At 36.2% G+C, this 18675-nt stretch overlaps 3 protein-coding genes and 1 long non-coding RNA gene across 5 annotated transcripts; 2 read left to right on the top strand and 2 right to left on the bottom strand.

The window, feature by feature from the left end:
- Positions 1 to 1442: 1442 nt before the first annotated feature.
- On the top strand, positions 1443 to 8208 carry LOC129570478 (CD109 antigen-like). Of its 2 annotated transcripts, none has more exons than XM_055450106.1 (10): positions 1443 to 1616; positions 2631 to 3618; positions 3719 to 3910; positions 4019 to 4113; positions 4200 to 4796; positions 5432 to 6731; positions 6800 to 6980; positions 7055 to 7562; positions 7651 to 7931; positions 8000 to 8208. In XM_055450106.1, the coding sequence occupies exons 1-10, from the start codon at positions 1543 to 1545 to the stop codon at positions 8089 to 8091; spliced, it is 4308 nt and encodes a 1435-aa protein (XP_055306081.1). In that variant the 5' UTR covers positions 1443 to 1542; the 3' UTR covers positions 8092 to 8208. The 2 variants fall into 2 exon arrangements, with proteins under 2 accessions (XP_055306081.1, XP_055306080.1); XM_055450105.1 differs by having other exon boundaries at positions 2631 to 3639.
- A 966-nt stretch (positions 8209 to 9174) lies between these two features.
- LOC129570481 (uncharacterized) lies at positions 9175 to 10979 on the bottom strand. Its single transcript, XM_055450109.1, has 4 exons — positions 10813 to 10979; positions 10457 to 10593; positions 9894 to 10283; positions 9175 to 9827 (listed from the first exon to the last, which is right to left on the bottom strand). The coding sequence occupies exons 1-4, from the start codon at positions 10898 to 10900 to the stop codon at positions 9702 to 9704; spliced, it is 741 nt and encodes a 246-aa protein (XP_055306084.1). The 5' UTR covers positions 10901 to 10979; the 3' UTR covers positions 9175 to 9701.
- A 1210-nt stretch (positions 10980 to 12189) lies between these two features.
- Positions 12190 to 13222, bottom strand: LOC129570482 (uncharacterized). The gene is made up of 3 exons (XR_008688129.1): positions 13099 to 13222; positions 12866 to 13034; positions 12190 to 12639 (listed from the first exon to the last, which is right to left on the bottom strand). It is a non-coding gene; the product is annotated as an uncharacterized LOC129570482 (long non-coding RNA).
- A 4917-nt stretch (positions 13223 to 18139) lies between these two features.
- Positions 18140 to 18666, top strand: LOC129570491 (tryptase delta-like). The gene has a single exon (XM_055450126.1). It carries the CDS (start codon positions 18169 to 18171, stop codon positions 18664 to 18666), a length of 498 nt encoding a protein of 165 aa, XP_055306101.1. The 5' UTR covers positions 18140 to 18168.
- The last annotated feature ends 9 nt before the right edge of the window (positions 18667 to 18675 follow it).

Below are 18675 nucleotides of genomic sequence, written 5' to 3'. Positions count from 1 at the left end.
CTTTTGAAGTGGTGGAATATTTGAATAATTCTGCATACTGTCAATAACTTTCTTGTGAATCTTATAGTACTTTTGGAAAGAATCAGGCCATGGTTTTCGATCGAATCCAAGCAGAGACTTAGTATATTCATGGCCCATAAGACGTTTCGTATAAATTTGAATTTCATAATAGATATTTTCGTCAAAATCGATGAATAGCTCAAAATTTGCATTCATTCCGTACTTATTTCGACTGAATTTGGTCACTCTTAGTTGCGACACATTGTAATAGTTGGCTTGATGCGTTGCGTTCAATATATTCACTTGCTCTAAAATCAAGTCAATACTCTCACTCATTTGGAGCAAGAGAATTGAACAAATGAAAATGAAAAAATACATTTTCAATCGCTCTCAATGAAATAAGCTCTATGAAAGGAAGCACTATGAAGAGAATCACAATGTATCGAAATCACTGTTACATCGTACTCGAAAGAAGTTTAGTTAGATTCGAGTACAACGGTCCAGTATTTATATCATACTAGAGCAATTGAATTTTATTCCAATTTTATTAGAGAAAAATTGATAAAATCTGCAGGAAATGATTATATTGTCGAGTGCACATTGTCGATTTATGTGTAATAAAAACGGTTTCTTCAACATTTATATTGCATTCTATAAATTGATAAAAAAAAAAGATTCTGCTAGTTGTATCAACCATTTTTCATTTGTTCAGTACTCCCTCGTTTTATAAACCAATTAAGTTTTTTTTAATGCTGCAATTTTCTACTCTGCCAAACGATTGCACATTTTCCATTGCATGAACAACAAAGAACGAATGCAGAACGGATACATTGATAAACTTGTATGAGCTATTGACCTTGAATCGAATTCAGTATTCAATCATACAACGATCTCTATTTTCGCTATAGCGTGTGGATTATAAAGTCACTATGCTCTCTTGCTATATAGAGATATTCTATCGTTGCAGTGTTGATCAACAGAAAACAAAAATAGGTTGAAGCAGTTCGCTGGGTTTTTCTACTATTCCAATATTACTCAATATTTACCAACAATGGAATGCTTTGTATACTGATACATGTATTTGATTGGAACTCGGTTGGACCGAAGCGACCTCTAAAGAACCTATGGCGAGTTCGTAGTGTCCGTATGTTATACTTCAGAATGACGTTTGACAGAAAGGAGAGTTTACTTGATTGTATTGTCATTAGCCTTAGATTATCTAGGTGGTGTTTGCGCTCAATATCAGTTGTCAAATTCAAAACGAATAGGAGAGTTGATATTTACAAACAACCGATTTTATACGAGAAGATTGGAAAAAAAAGTCCAGAACAATTTGCTTTTATCAAGAAGTCACTCATCAATTTCTACGAAATGTTTTCGTTTACTTTAGCACAACTGTGGGCAGATGATAAGGTTATTTTTATAAAAATGTCTCGCATTATAGATTTCAGCTCAATTGATATTCACACATCACACAGTTTGTATCGTTTAAGTGGGAAAATTGTTTCTAAAATATTTGGTGCATTTTAAAACTTGAACAAAATGCAGCGAATCTCGCCGCTAGTGGCTTTCGTTGTACTTTCATCGACGTTAGTTTGTTGTGTCAATTGCGAAGGGTGAGTTGAGAAAAAAGTAAATTTTAAAATGAGATCAAATAATTTAGTCAGCAATTTTGAGCTTTGAATAATTCAAATCAAATACAGAAGAAAAAGAAACAGAGTGGTATGGAGCTGATATTTGGGTTCTCATCTGAGTCATTTGTGGAGAAATTCAGTGCACAACTGAGCTGTGCGGAGTTCGGCACAGATGCCATACATACGCTATATCTGAAGCAGTGCATTCATAGAAAATCCATAGTGAACAATAGAAATGTAAACACAGCAAAGAGGGCTGTTTCGCTCACACTTATAGCGTATGTACGGTATCTCCGTCGAACTCCGCTCAGCTCGAATGTGCATTGGATTTCTCCAAAAATGGTTCATCTGGGTGGTGATTAACAAAGCATAGCTGATACTTCAACCAATTTGTGAGAAACTACTAATATTTTACCGTGAATTTGGCATTGTGTTCTTTCACTTGTACTAACTGCTTTCTTACAAATACACCAAATGATCGATGTTTTTTTAAAGTTCAGTTGATTTTTATTTTTTTGAGAAAAAAATAATTTTTTCAAGGTTCAAAATTCAAAAACTCAAAAAAGCATCTCAGTTCCAATTGAAAGTTTACGATTTTACAAGAAGAAAATTAATTTCGCATGCAAACGGATGTAGTTTTTTGACTTCTGCAAATATTTTGTGGAAGTGTTTTCTATTTCCATGGAAACGACAGGGAAAATCTACAGTGGACAATTTGATCAACGAACCTTCTTGGTGTAAATTTCAACCTTACCGTAGGGTTAACACATTGATGATCGAACGAATGCCAAGTGATTCATCAATCCATACGACTGATGCGATAAGAATTTGTTGACCGCTTCTAATTTCGAACCCTTATTTCGAAGCAAGACGTTTCTTTATCAACGATTTCAATTTGAAAAACAGTTTATCAATAAAACTGAGCAAAACTGAGTGTGAAATGTGCTTGTAAATTATTTGAACGTAATTAATGGAATATTTCCATTCTCTGTACAGTTTTTACACAATCGTTGCGCCCGAACACATTCGTCCACATTTGAATTATCAAGTCTCGTTGACGCTACATAATCACGCTTCACCAGCCACCTTTCGTTTGAGCATTCAAGATGGATTGGAATACAAAAATGAAAAAGAAATTACAATCGACTCAAATCAAACGGAATTGGTAGCGTTGCAAATCGGCGACTTAGACATGTCAAAAGGTTATAAGCTCGTGGCTGAGGGAATATCTGGGCTCATTTTCAAAAAAGAAAGAACACTGAAGATTGAAACCAAAAATGTGTCGATTTTCATCCAGACCGACAAGGCAATTTATAAGCCAGGAGACTTGATCAAGTTCCGTGTTTTGGTACTCGATCGTGAGCTGAAACCAGTTACACTAACGCCAGACAACCAGCTCAGCATTCATATCACCGATCCAGAAAAGAATCGCATCAAGCAATGGCTGAAAGTGACACCGAAGAAAGGCGTTTTCACGAGTGAATTTCAACTGGCTGAATTGGCCATGTTGGGTAACTGGAAAATCGAAGCTCACGTTGGAAAAGAGAGTAAAAGCAAAGAGGTCGAAGTGGCCAAATACGTCCTACCGAATTTTGATGTTACGATTGACTCTCCGAACGATTTTTCGGCAAAAGATGGCAAATTGCGCGCTATCATTCGATCGAAATACACGTATGGGAAATTGGTGAAAGGAGAAGCGATCGTATCACTAACTCGGAGTGATTCGTATTGGAAAAATTCAGACAGTGTCTTGAAAACGATTCCCATCAATGGGAAAGGAACCGTTGAATTCAATTTGGTTGCAGTCGAATTCACAAACTATAAACGTAGTCATACCTATGAACTAAGGGCCACCGTCATCGAAGAATTAACTGATCGTAATCAAACCGCGTCGAAGACTATAACCATCCATCAAAATCGCCACAAGTTCAATCCAATTGGATTGATCAAAGAATTCAGTCAAGGATCGCCAGTGAATTTTTCGGTAAATCAAATTGAAAATTTTGTTAATTTTTGTGAATTTTTCTTCATTTCAACGATGAAACAAATCTATTCCAACTATAATATTCGAATGTTTCGTATAGATTGGTGTCAGTTATCAGGATGGTTCACCAGTTTTGATGAATGAACAGACTAAATGGATTCATATTCAAAAACGACTTGATTTTTCCTTTTATGATAATCAAGACGGTGATTACACATTTGAGTTGAATGAAAAAGGCATTGCGGATATCTCAATACCAACAGAAGCAAACGAACAATCCTTCGCTTTAGAGGTATGCATTCCCCAAAAAATGAGTTTTTTTAATTTGATCATGACCCGATTTGATTCAATAAAATAATATTTGAAATTTTTTTTTTCTTCAAATGGTTTTATCTTGCAGGTTAAATATTTAGACGAAGAAGAATATTTAGGCCACCTCTATCCTCGTAAAAGTATTGAACTATCTGAACTCGAAGCAAAGGTGGTGTCAAAACGGTAAAACTTTCAACTATGAAATGGTATTTATCAACATGTTTTGATGTTTCCTCTTATTCTGCAATTTGTCGTCAACTCTTCTATAGTCCAACGCTAAATGAGGATGTGTTCATTGAAGTGAAATCGAAGCATTTGCTACAGAATTTCACGTATCAGGTGATTGGCCGTGGCAGAATCATTTACGCCGAAACAGTTGCGGTTCCGAACCAAAATTCACTTTTATTCAACTTCAATGCCACCTTTGACATGGTTCCAAAGGCTACAGTAATCGTGTATCGCTTCAAGAACAATGAAATTGTTGCCACCAAAATCGAAGTTGCAATCAACGAGGAGATGATCAATTTCGTCAAATTGAAGCTATCTGCACAAGAGGTACAACCAGGCAAGGAAATCAATATCGATGTAATCACCAAGCCAGAATCCTACGTTGGTTTAATGGGAGTAGATCAGAGTGTGTTGCTGCTCAAGAAGAATGACGATTTCAACAAAGCGATGGCATTGCGTGCAATGGAAGAATATCAAAAAGTTCTACATGAATCCGAGAACGGTCCATGGTCTGTTACGCGGCGTCGTTACATAAATGATTATTTCAAACCTTTTGAACAGAGTAGCACAATTCTTTTCACCAATGCGAAACAAGATGAATTTGTACTACGAAGACATTTGTATGGTTACCCCAGTGGGTAGGTTTTCTTTTGAAGAAATATTCGAAAAAATATTTTCTGAAACAATTGTTTTCGCCATAAGGTTCATTCACAGATAAGCATGTTTTTGAATAAAATTCACTGTGAGTGAAACAGCGCACATCTTGGAAGTTCCCAAGTTGGAACCGCCTCGATTGCAATAAACGTAATATTTGAATTTTTCTTGAATAGATTTGTTGGAAACAAGAGTGTGATAAATGAAATATCTGACATTTTATGTGAAAAAATATGAAAAACATGTTGCATTTATTACGATCGAGGTAGTTCCAAAAATATAAACTTATATAACGATACATAAGTGTGCATGGATAAACTATCATTAATACGATTTCCTACATTCCTTAAATCAACGTGTGCTTCTCTGCCATAAGAACCAATGTATTTGACGTGACAGTGAATAGCGGTGGCGCCTAAATAGAATCTGCGGCAACTTTAGGAACTATCAATACTTCTTGTTGTTGCAAAATTCGTAACAACAACAAAAAGTATTGATAGTTCTTAAAAATGCCGCAAATTGTTAATACATCTTATTTAGGCGCCACCGCTATCTTGCGCCGGCCAAAAGCATAGGTTGCCTTAAATGTAAATTGATAAAACATGCTCTACTTTTGTAGTGACTTCTCTGGATATTGGGTAGCTCGTAGCGGGTTAGCCAACCATCTTTCATTTAACCGTGCACCGTTCAACCCAAGCGTCATGGGAATAATACCAATGAATTCAATGTTACCAACGGACAAACTACAATCGGAATCTATAACGGATGATCTTGAAGCGCCCACCGAACCGCCAAAAGTTCGTAGTGAGTTTCCAGAAACATGGCTCTGGGAGGATCTCGATGTAAACAGTCCAAATGGCACTATTACAATCACAAGAAATGTACCAGATACAATCACATCGTGGGTGATTAGTGCTTTCTCTGTCGATCAAGAGACTGGCTTGGGTTTTACCAAGAATCCCAAGACGCTGAATGTGTTCCAACCGTTTTTCATATCATTGACCCTTCCTTACTCCGTGAAACGAGGCGAAGTGGTGGCAGTTCCAGTCGTTTTATTCAATTATTTGAACACGGATCTCACCGTCGAATTGGTTGTGAGCAATGATAATGGTGACTTCGAGTTTGTGGATGATATCGAAGGCGATCATTCATCGAGAAAGCGCATCGTATCAGTTGAATCAAACTCAGGTCACTCTTCAACGTTTCTCGTTCAATTTAATTCGGTGGGACAAATTTCGCTGAAAGTAACAGCCACTTCAGCCGTAGCCGGCGATGCCATCGTTCGAATCCTGCAGGTCGATCCAGAAGGTGTTCCACAATTCGTCAACAAAGCCGTGTTCGTTGACTTACGTGAGGTGGACACATTTAATGCTAATCTAAGTGTTGATGTTCCGGAGAATGCCGTGCGTGGTTCGTTGAAAATCAATGTGAATGCAATTGGCGACCTTCTTGGCGGAGCTATTCAAAACTTGCATCAGCTCATTCGATTGCCGACTGGCTGTGGCGAGCAAAATATGTTGAATTTCGTTCCGAATATTGTCGTTTTGGACTATTTGAAAGCTGTGGGCAATCTCGATCCAGCAATCAAAGACAAAGCTATCGAATACTTATTGAGTGGATATCAACGTGAGTTGACCTATCGCCACGACAACGGTTCATTCAGTGCATTTGGAAAGAGCGATAGCAGGGGCAGTACTTGGCTGACGGCTTTCGTTGTGAAATCATTCAAACAAGCAGAAGACTACATTGACGTGGAAAGCAAAGTGATTGACGATGCTTTGAAATTTCTCTGTGATGTACAAGCGGCTGATGGAAGCTTTCCAGAATTTGGACGAGTTATACATCAAGACATGCAAGGTGGATCAAGCAAGGGAATCGCTTTGACTGCATACACAGTAATTGCTTTCTTGGAAAATAAGGTACTTTTATTTGAAGAGATCAAGGGAAAATTCTGACATTTGATAATAAAATTTATTGATTATTACAGAAATCAAACGATTGGAAATACGAAGAGACAGTTACTAAAGCGATGAACAACATTGTTTCGAATATTGAAAATATCACCGATTCATACTCACGAGCAATTGTCGCATACGCTCTTCAATTGGCTTATCATCCGATGAAAGACCAAGTGCTGGATAATTTGGTTGGCACAGCCATGGTTAAAGGTAAAAAGAGACACCTGAAACCAATGGTTCAAACCATGCAAATGATTTATTCATAAATTGATTTTCCTCTTTAGATCAACACAAGTGGTGGACAACATCGAAACCGGATGCACGACAGTCGAAATCTCTTGACGTTGAAGTCACTTCGTATGGACTGCTAGCACTTACTGGTGCGAAACGATCGACCAAAGCTCTGCCATATTTTCGATGGCTTTTGACACAACGAAATGATAAGGGCGGATTTTACGGAACCCAAGACACTGTCGTTGGATTGGAAGCACTGGCGATGTACAGTCAACTCTTGAATAGCAATGAAAATAATGTCCGGTTGAAAGTGCAAGCCAACACCATCGAAGATCGTGTGCTGGAAGTAAATGATGAAAACGGATTGTTGTTCCAAACTGTTGATTTACCATCGAATACGTCATCCGTTCAACTCTTCGCTTCTGGCCATGGATTCGCCCTATTCCAACTATCGTACCGATACAATCTAAAGAACAGTGACATTTATTCAACATTCACACTGCAACCGAGAGTGCTCGAAACCACAAGCGGTCACTTCAACATCGAAGTTTGTTCAAGGTAAAAAGCATCAAACATTTCATCTAAAATGAACTTATTTGTAGCTTCCCAATTTCAATTCAAATTTGGAATGAATTTGAATTCACAGTTTCCATCCAAAAACTGACGACGAGAAACAATCTAACATGGTGATTGTAGAAGTGTCGATGCCGAGTGGTTTTCTCGTCGAAAAGGAACGATTAAACGACCTATTGAAAAAACCACACGTCAAATTGGTGGAAACGAAGAGTGGCGGAACGGTAGCCGACATTTACTTCGATCAAATGATGCCAAACGAAGAAATGTGCCTGGAAATTCAAGGATATCGTTCGTATAAAGTGGCCGAAAATAAGCCGGTGCCTGTGCGAATCTACGATTACTACGACAGTTGTAAGTGTTCGAACGTTTAATTTGAAATGGTTAGTTTATTCTTAATGATGTCCTTTTTTCGCTTGTAGCTCGAAGCGCCCGACAGTTCTACCAAATTCAGCACTTCACCTCATGTGATATCTGCGAAGGCGACGAATGCTCGAAATCGTGCAAAAAATAATCAATCGCTTCTGAACGGATCTTCAAATGGGAATTTATTTCAAGTTTTTCTAAAAAAAAAAAAGTAAAACAAGGGTTATAAATATAAAAACAGCTTGAATAAACGATTCAATGCAAACTTGTTCGTGCATTTTCCATTGCTTCATGCTAGGAAAAAATACAGAAACAGAATACCGGCCACGTTGAAAGACTTGTGTAAGTTGTTTGAACTTAAATACAATTTAAATCGCACAACAAAGTATAACATTACTGTCGTGCATTACGTATGGATCAAACATTGTGGGGCTACAGTTTAGCTGCATCAGTCGTTCCACGTATAGTTCAATTGATTACTTCTCCTCATAACTTCCGCTGCTCTCTCGCATTCCTTTGATATGTACAACTTAATGAAATGAGATGATGTTGTGTATCACTAATATCTATCAATACAACCACGTGAATGTCTAACAACGATACGTTGTGTCATCCACTGCTTGAGAATAGAAGTGAGCAAAAATACATTTTGAAATATCAGTAGCAAATACAATGAGCTAGCACATATCATAGTCATGTAGTGTCAGTAGCATGATATTGTCATTATGTTCAGTCGTATACAGCTTTGCGACTGAAAACACGTTTGGCTGACTAAGCGATAAGCACACATTTGCTTAGTATTCAATGGTTTTTTTCATGATGTCGAATCAATTTTTCATAAGTGCCTGCCTTGTACTTCTATCGGCAGTCAGCGGATGCCATTCATTGACTCTTTTTTAATATAAAATGAATTTGGGTTTAATTTGATACTTTCTTAATAAAAACGTGTTCATATTCACTAGGTTTTCGAAAAGGTCGCGTCCCTTTTTTCAAGCAAACTAGTGCGAATATAAGTTTCGTAAAAATTTATGATTGAATAACGATTGGTTTTGTCAAAGGGATATTGCAACTTTTTTGACCAGAAAAAACGCCATCTTACGTCGTGCCCGTAAAATATTTTACTGTACATTCAGATGGTAGAGCTTGAACAAAAGTTCGACATTATGCATAAACTTGGAAAGAGCTTGATAAAATACATATATTTTATGGTCGCTGCAATACCCCTATGGGTTTTGTTCATGCAACGGTACAAATTCAAAATGCGATTGATTTTACATCATCAATTCGAATTATGGGGATGTCACGTCAGGCTTTGAAGTTGGACGCAAATGGTTCATCTTTCGTACATCATTCAAACTACGGTCGTCGGCATTGATTTGTACGAAACAAACTCAGAAAGAATTGCTGGACAAAAAACGAATTTTCAAATTTGGCAAACGAACAATCGGAGATTTCTTGGTTCATTTTCATAGGCGATAAGCCTCTTGGTTTTCATATTATTTCTTCTTCGTATACACTTCATTTGAATCATTCATCTGTGTGTTTGCCTCTGAATTGACTTCATTCCAATCTCAGTATTAATACGTTTCAACGTAATCAAAACCGATTCGTTTTATCGCAATGAACTCTGACTTATTCATGTGCCTATTTTATTAGTATTATCGCACTAATTGAAATCGCAAAATGTTTGTTTGGCAATTTATTCCAATTTGAAATTTCATTAGATTCGTGTTCCAATTGTTTATTTTTTTGCTCAATTCAATTTCGTTTTCCATAAATAATCAGTGTTGTGGTAAATGGTTGTTCATCCAATCCGTACACTGTGGCTCGGAACCGATTATCCGTTATTAAAATTTTATTGTGTAGACTAATGGCCCAGGGAGACTGGAATATAATTCATTTTGACACATCAGTTTTGAATGAAAAGACAAGAAAATATATTTCACTCACACTTGAGGCCAATACCAAATAAGTGATGTTCACTTGTGAATCGTGAAAATCAAATATAAACTCGGGTCTCTTCAGTTTTTTCACGGTCCCATATCCACTTTGAAAATGAACCAAGAAATCTCCGATTGTTCGTTTGCCAAATTTGAAAATTCGTTTTTTGTTCTGTAATTTCTTCTGAGTTTGTTCCGTACAAATCAATGCCGAGGATCGTGGTTTGAATGATCCATATCCAATGGTTAACCACATGTCTTCAAATTTAAAACCTGGTTTCCCCATAATTCGAATTGATGCTATAAAATCAGTCGCATTTTGAATTTGTACCAATGCATCGACACGACGACGTTCCAATACACTAACATCTTTTACGAATTTTATGCTCGCATTTGTTTGCTGAAAAAGAGATAGCAAAAAGTTGGATGAAATTCAATTTGTTTCATTTTTCGATTGAAATCTAATCTTTTTTTTCTCCAATTTCTACTGAATGTTCAATTCTTGAAGCTTTTTACAGGGAAACGTTCAACATTCAGTAAACAATGGTTTAATATACGAAGTTTTATCCTCACTTGAGCACCAATCACATCCAGTTGAACATAGTGAATGATTCCCATCATCCCAGCATTGGAAAATTTGTAAGCAATTACATAATTTTGTGCAATTGCTGCATTTTGGCTGAACAAATTCTCCTCGTGCAATGGGAAACCTAGTAAATATCAACACGTTTTATTAGGAAAGAATCAAATTTGAAAATCACCTTTTTTGTTTAAAGAAAAAGAAACGAGAGAAGTAAAAGTAAATAAAAACGGACGAAATAGGAACAAATGTGAGAAGAAGGAAATAAAAAACACAGTAAAACGGGAAAAGTAAGAGAAAAAAGAAAGCAAAAAACACAAATAATTAAAAAAGCAAATAAAATATTTACTTTCTTTTGTGTCATTTCCTACTCGATGGCTCAATGAATGGCATCTGCTGAATGCCAATAGAAGTACAAGGAACTGCTTCGACATCATGAAAAAACCATTGAATACTAAGCGAATGTGTGCTTATCGCTTAGTCAGCAAAACGTGTATTCAGCCGCAAAGCTGTATACAACTGAACCCAATAACACTAAATTGTGCTACTGATAATCAAAGTCATGTCGTAGCTGTATATTACAAAGTTATAACGAGTGAAAAAAAAAACAGTCACTCTGTTTTATTTAGATTCTGTTTGGTACGGTTCATTAAATTGATAAACAGCAGCAATTTTCCCTTTTATTACGCTTCTTAACATTGTAATGAATAAGAATTGTTATTAAGCCTTGTGGTGTAATAATAAGCAGCAATTAAGCTATGCTATAGTATATTTTGCAAGGGGTAAATTACTACTGAAAACCGGTTTTCAGTACTTTTCAGTACCTGCGATCGATTTTCAGTAGCGGTTCAGTTTTTTCAATACCTAGTAAATATATGACTTTTATTGCAGTTCAGTATTGTCAAAATTTCTTGACACTTGTGCTTAATGTTTGTTTTCTAGCATTCAAAATGGAAATTGAACGCATTTTATCAAAAATAAAGTCCACTGCTTTTTGGATTAGAAAAGTCTAAAGACACAATAAATAAGCTGACATCAGAAAAGAGATTTTATGTCGAAATAATATGTCTGGCAATTTTCGTCGAATGAAAATTTCTATGACATTGATGTGTGTATCATCAACTCTATGAAATGTCAAAGCATCTCTGAAATCACGAAGACTAAAACCAAACAAAACAAGAATGAATTTTTTACACAAATGTTTTTCGGCGTATTTTTATTTCCAAACTATAGTTTGGATTCAGTATACTGAATGTCGTATTTTTATAGTTTGGCACTTTTGTGGACAAATCTTTTTCAATTTTTTCCAAAATTCTACCTCAATATCAATTTTTAAACTGTATGGCGTTAATGATATAAGTCAAGTTTCATAGTTTGACGTATTCAATGCATAAACTGACACTGAAGTACTGAAAACCGGTTTTCAGTACTATTCAGTATGAAGAAAAAAATTTCAGTTGTTTTCAGTACTTTCAGTCAATTCGCCCCTTGATATTTTGACTTTACTAGATTAATCAATAATGCTCTTTACAGTTTTGCCAAACAAGCAAGGAAACTCATTTCACATGGGAGAAAGAGAGTGGTGCATTACACAATCTTGGTTGGAATAAGTGAAAATCACGCTAACTGCGCAACAGAAAGGCATTATTTGTTCTTTTTCATTTGTTCTGGAATCACATACCTTCTCCAAATAGTAAAAATAAAGAAGAAACAAAACACTTTGTAAAACGTATTCAAAATCTACTTTATTTTCAAAAATCAATGAGTAGTAGTATTACATACAATGAAAATCTATTCATTTTGAAAGAGATTCACGAAACGCAAAAGGCAAAACATAAGTTTACTTTCACAATCTCAATAGATGTTAAAATTCTGATACAATAAAATCGAGAAAAAAATCGTGCAAAAAATGTGAATAAATGCAAAATTGACTCTTCAGTCGCCAATGGGGATCATACCTCGTTCGTTAAGTCAGCAAGAGTTTCGTTAGAAGAACTGAATAAAGCACACGGTCCGGCGCACTTCCAATTTGGTAGACAATCTAAATCCATGGAGCATGCTACGTAGTGATAATCTGAAGTTCTTCCCTTTGTTGTATAGCACCATTCACCATATGAAAGAACCGCTCTGCACGATGCCCAACAATAGCCCTTGTAACATCCATACTGGATGCAGTCTGAATCGTTTATTGGACATAAAATTCAAAGGAAGTTTTAGCTCCATTAAAACTAAATTATACAATTTTGTGTTACAAAATTGCGCGATAATTCATCATCAATGGAAGAAAAACCAAAAGAATCAACTCAAAATTGTGGATGGGATCGAATTTTCTCAAATTGGTATCAAAAATTTAGTTTGGTAGTGAAAAGTTGGATGAAAATTATTTTAAAAAATTTCCATACTTAGCCTGGTTGACCAGGAACTGCATAGATCTTCATACGAACAATCGCATTTCGTGCCCGAATCTACTAATCCAATTGCCAACAATGACAAAATACAAATTTGGCCAACAACTTGCATTATTTATGTCTTCTTCCTAATTGGACTCGGACTTTGTTTTTTAATTAGAAACTGCAAAATATTGAACAAAAATCGTAAGCTTCGATTTTTCAACTTATTTTGTTGTTTTACTTACGTTACTCAACACTTGCTGTTAGTGAACGAAAAAAACAAAAGATTTCTTCAAACACAAAAATCGAAATGACGGTAGAAATCATCCAAATCATCTTATTTATAGCAAATGCGAATCACATTTTAAGCGCAATTTCTCGTTCTTATCGCAATTCTCTCTCAGAGTGCCATTTTAACCCATTTTGGCCCGCTGGTCGTTTTTCCGACCAGTGAAACGACCGTTGCTTCCCAGACTGATATCTCAGTTCCTAGGTGGTAAATTTGGTTACTTTTTTTTTTTAATTGAAGTTTGAAAGACGAACTATCCATTGGGAGTCAAAATAAAATGGAAAAAAAAATCCAAGTTTTTCAAATCGAGCTACGAAAAAATGATGTTTTTTGGACCTTTTTTCACTCAGTAGATAAGAAAATTTGGAAAATAAAATATGCAAAAGTAATGATGCAGAACTTTCATAAAAAGACCATATTTTTAGATACAATTCCTCTTCCGATATTTATTTCGTGATTTGTGTGCAGTGCACGTGCGTAAAAATGGGTGGTCGGAAATCCGACCATTGGTCCTATATGTGATCAAAAGGGGAAGAAATCAATTTTTTTTAGATACTTTTTAAAACATTGATATTTGATATGACAATCATTTGTTTAGTCATAAAACGATAAAAAATAAATAGAAATGCCTATTCTAACTTAATATTAAGTGAAAAATGAATTCATCATAAATTATTCCATTCATTTGTGGGCCTCGTAGAGTGTGGAACACTTTGCGTGTAGGTGAATGTTGCAACGTTTGCAAATCTGGTTTGTGTGTTTGTGGCAGTGCTTGCATCGACGACTTTTTCCATCTGGTGACCGTTCAATGAGATAACTTTTGACTGCGTCATTTACCAGTCCATCAGGTTCATAATCAGGATCGTCAATGTTATCATTCTCCATATCGACCTCGTCGTCACTGGCAAACTCTTTCTCGAAGGAAGTGATCAAGTGCTTGGTTATTTTGGAACGGAATTCGAGTTGAATTTCTTGCCACGCACATTGACCCGATAGCTCGCTGCTGCATTGTCATGCAAATCCACGCCGCCCATGTGTTGATTGTAAGAATTGATAAGGTGCGGCTGATGAAATGCTGCGATTCGCTTTTGCTTTCGATCATACCGTCGGGTCGTTTTCAATGGCTCAATCGTTTCAAAGTTTGTGATCATGTTGACGTCAGCGTTATCGTTCCAACGTGCCATGAGAATTTCGTTGGTCGTGTCGAATCGGTAGTCGTGATTGCCTCGAGGCAGTTCTTTGCCACTTTTCAAGTTGACATTCAGCATTCGATTTTTCCGAATCGTTCCACAGCCCAGGAAGCCACGTTCATTCATCAAACACATCAAATAATATGATAATAATAACTATCTATCATTTCTTGGAGCTCTGCCATTTTCAGGCATACTCGACGTGCCATTTTGCAAACGTTGATTCAAATTGATTTCACCTTCTATCAATAAAATGGATCTACTTCGATTCACTGACTGGGTCAAACTGATGTCATTCGAAAATGCATTCGTATTCAGCCGAGAAGAAATCAAATTGACACTCGCTATTTTTGATTGCATTGGCAAATTTCTTCGTGCGTATTCGAATTCATTCTTCAGTTCTTCATTCATATTTTTGTGAATTATGCCAGGCAACTGTGGACCAAACGCATTTTTTGATGACAAAATCATTTTTTCCATTATGGTGCATTCATTCTCCGTTTATTCATATAAATAAAAACATGATACAAATTCTTATGCTGACGATTGCAATAAAGTTTTCTCCGTTGGCCAACTGACTTAAAATCATTCAAAATGCATATTATGAATTCAAACGATTATGAAATGTGATAAAACACGTCTAAAACAACGATATTGATGGTAAAAATTAATTCTATGAATGTATTTTCATTCTTTCTTGAGGATTAAAAAAATTCAAAATTTCACCTACATTTGATTACATTAGGGACCGTTGGTCGGAAAAACGACCAGCACATTTTTGCTCATTCTGGCTAAGTGCGAAAAAAATTTATCGATCTGGGAAGTGGAAACTTCTTTTTTCGACTATATTATTCATATCTGAAAGTTTGAATCATTTTGAAAACAAAATAAGGATCGCGGTCCAAAATGGGTTAAACGTCGAAAGGCTATCTTAAGTGTTGGTCATTTCTTCCTCTTGTTCTTGAATGCATTCGATCAACTCGTTCCATTGAGCACGATTTAAATTAATGGCATGATTTGAAACACACAATTAAGCCGTTTAGAATAAGAGCGTGACTGGAGGATGAACTATTTCCAAAAGTTGAATTTATTCACCGAGAAAAATTAAACTTGAAACCATCACATACAAAAGACGGCCAATGTTGTTATATAAACATGCATTCAAAAATCGAAGATTCGCATTCGTGTACAAACATTGCGAAGTGCCTTCTTATATGTACAATTCATTAAAGTACCGCTTTGGTTAATGGCTCACCAAAGTCAGCCTCTCATTCAGATGGATCAATTGTGTGTTACAATGCAACATTGGTGCATATTACGCTACTTATTTTTGCTTATTTCATTCGCATTTCAGACAAAAAAAATCTTTCCAATTATCGGGAAAAAACAGTTACTCCGCATGCTATGATTCATAGCCAATGAATCACTCAATACACAAATATGTTTTCGTATTTTTGATAACTACTTGAACCTGATGTCTGCCCTATTTGAATTGATAAACCACCTTTTCCCTGATATTACGCTTATTATTATTATAATGACTAAGAGCCTTGTATTGTGATAAGCCGCAATTCAGCTATGCTACAGTATATGTTGGTTTACCCAGATTAATCAATAATGTTCAATGGTTTAAAGTCAAATCAGATAAACATAAATAATGAAAGAAAAAATAAAATCCATGTTTGATAGCTTTGATCGCAACGATAACCAGCAATGAATATCATACTCAATAGATGCGTACGCTGATTGAGCCAACCAATCAAATTGATATGATTAACTCTTCAAAACGATTCACCGCGATCGAATTTTGAGTAGCACCGAATAAAAACGGTGCCTCCGCCCGATTACGCTATGTTCACTGCTGGCCTCCATCGAACATGTTTCTAAAAGTTTTGAATGTTTTCATCTCGCTTTGCTTGTTACACGCTCAAGCAGTGACTTTTCGTTCAAAATCAAAAAAACCATAAATATATTACCGGATTACCAAAAGACAGGCAATGACATCTTTAAACCAACTTATTGACACATCGAATATTTCGAGCAACTTTTTTCAATCGTGTGTGGCTTGAGTTGAATATAATCAACTTTACGGCGATAGTAGCAGCTTCTCTGCACACACATCGTAGAAGAGAGTACAAAAATCATAGTATTTTGGCAAATGCGTCGAGTAACCATTGCGGAACATCAATACGTTTTGGCTAACGCGTAGTACCGGCCTACAGATAAGCTGTTAGCGTCGCCGTAAAGTTGATTATATTCTAGTAAAGCCATACACGTTTGAAAAAAGTTGCCGAAAAATACAATGATTCAATGAGTTGGAATTGAGATGGCATTGACTGCTATGTGTCAAATGACTTACATTTGAAATGTATTGTGGCTTTTTCCCTATGCAAAAAACTTGATCCAGAGCATACTCCGAGCATGTATATGGAGTTTCAATACATTATATTTGGTACAGGCGTCTAACTCCATCTACGGATTTTTCCAGTAGTTGTGAATCGAGTAGACATATAACGATTTCAACTATTTTTGGGCGAAATTATCTCGAAAATATACAAAAATGAGTTATTTGTTATGCGAACACTCAAACGGCTACCGGAAATGTACGCGCAAATACACGCACTCGAGTGTGTTTGTCATCTAGTAACCATTGCATGTCCACTGAATCAGTGCGTACATTAACAGTAGTCGTTTGAGCGTTCGCATGACAAATAACTCAATTGAGCGTTCGCATGACAAATAACTCATTTTAGCATACTTTTGAGATCATTTCGCCCAAAAATAGTTGAAACCGCAACTCAATAGAACACAGCTGCTGGAAAAATCCGTAGATGGAGTTAGACGTTTCAAATACGTCATGTTCTCGGTATGATCCAGAGTCGTATCGTTCGAGGGAAAAAACGCTAGGGGTTTCACGCAACTTAAAATTCATCTAAAATTTCAATATTTCTCTCTTTTCTCTCAAATTCTCTGGGATTCACCAAAATCCGTATTATTTCGAAATATTTCAACATTCAGCTTGAAAATTATGTTCTGGAAGTGGGTTTTGGTGGATCTTCAGGATGGATCAGACTGGGTTTGACAATGCCCTGGTCCATCCTGAGGATCCACTTCCAGAATCAGAAGCGGTTTTGAACAATCCTGAGGATCCACCAAAACCCTTTTCCAGAATTTTTAGATTCAAAAAATTCTAAAAAATTCGAGTTTATGAATAAAAAGAAGCAATATCTATAGTTTACACATAAAATGGTTTTATTTCCAGCTATCTAGTAAAATCTTCGGCCTTCGAGTTTGCGTGAAACCCCTTGAAAAAACGCTAATAGAGGACAGTTTTATTTGTTACGTGCAATTTTTTTTTCTCCAACGCGAATTCCATTCAAAAGAACACAATGATCATCTTCCTTGTATATGATTCTGTCAGAACCTTAAAATGGTATTCATTACGTCTAAAATTTTGATCATTAAATCCAAATTTATGACTTATAATTTAAATTCTCATTTAAAATTTATCAATATCTACCCAGAAAGAGCAACCTACTTCAAATTTGAAGCGAAAAACTTGAGCCATATAAGCCACTTCAGTCACAAATACTTCGTAGTCAATTAAAAATTCTTAAGATTTTAATCAAGTTTGTTCAGAGGTTCAAAATCAGAAGTCCAACTGTGATTGAATGTTTCCAATAGAGATAAATGCTTGAGTGTCGTCGATCGTAGGTTTTTTTTGACATGTCTATCTCTTATCACATTAGCGATAAACGACGTGCCACGACATCGAGACATTTCATTCAATAAATTCAACGAAATGTCGAAGAATTGATTTAGTTTCAATTTCGATAATGTCGACTTCTTTACTCGTTCTGTTGGTGATTTGCATTTTTGCCGCTGTGGCAAATGCCGGGAGTTGGCAACTGAAAAGTCGCATCGTTGGTGGATTATCGGCAGTAGAAAAGCGATTTCCATATCAAGTATCGCTTCGTATCAAAAGCAATGATATGCATTTCTGTGGAGCGTCTATCATTAAACCGACATGGATCGTAACGGCTGCACATTGCTTTTTCCAACTTCCAGAAAACACTGCCTTAATTTATGGCATTGTTAATAAGACTCATGCTTCCGAAATTGGTACTCGCATCGAATTATTGACGTTGATCATGCATCCCAAGTTTGGCGTACGTGCACCAGAGCCAGATATTGCTCTGATTCGCACGAAAGATTCGATCGTTTTCTCCGAATTTGTGCAGCCGATCAATTTACCCACTGGAGAATTCATCAAGTCAGGAATACCAGCTGTTGTATCTGGTTGGGGAATGGTTGAGGTATGGATTTTGATTTGATGTTTTACC

This window comes from Sitodiplosis mosellana, unplaced genomic scaffold (assembly GCF_009176505.1).
Source record: "Sitodiplosis mosellana isolate CC-2019 unplaced genomic scaffold, AAFC_SMos_1.0 Smas_scaffold_60, whole genome shotgun sequence".
NCBI classification, from domain to species: domain Eukaryota; kingdom Metazoa; phylum Arthropoda; class Insecta; order Diptera; family Cecidomyiidae; genus Sitodiplosis; species Sitodiplosis mosellana.
Note: the sequence above shows the minus strand (reverse complement) of the source record. Positions and strands in the feature narration are given on the sequence as shown.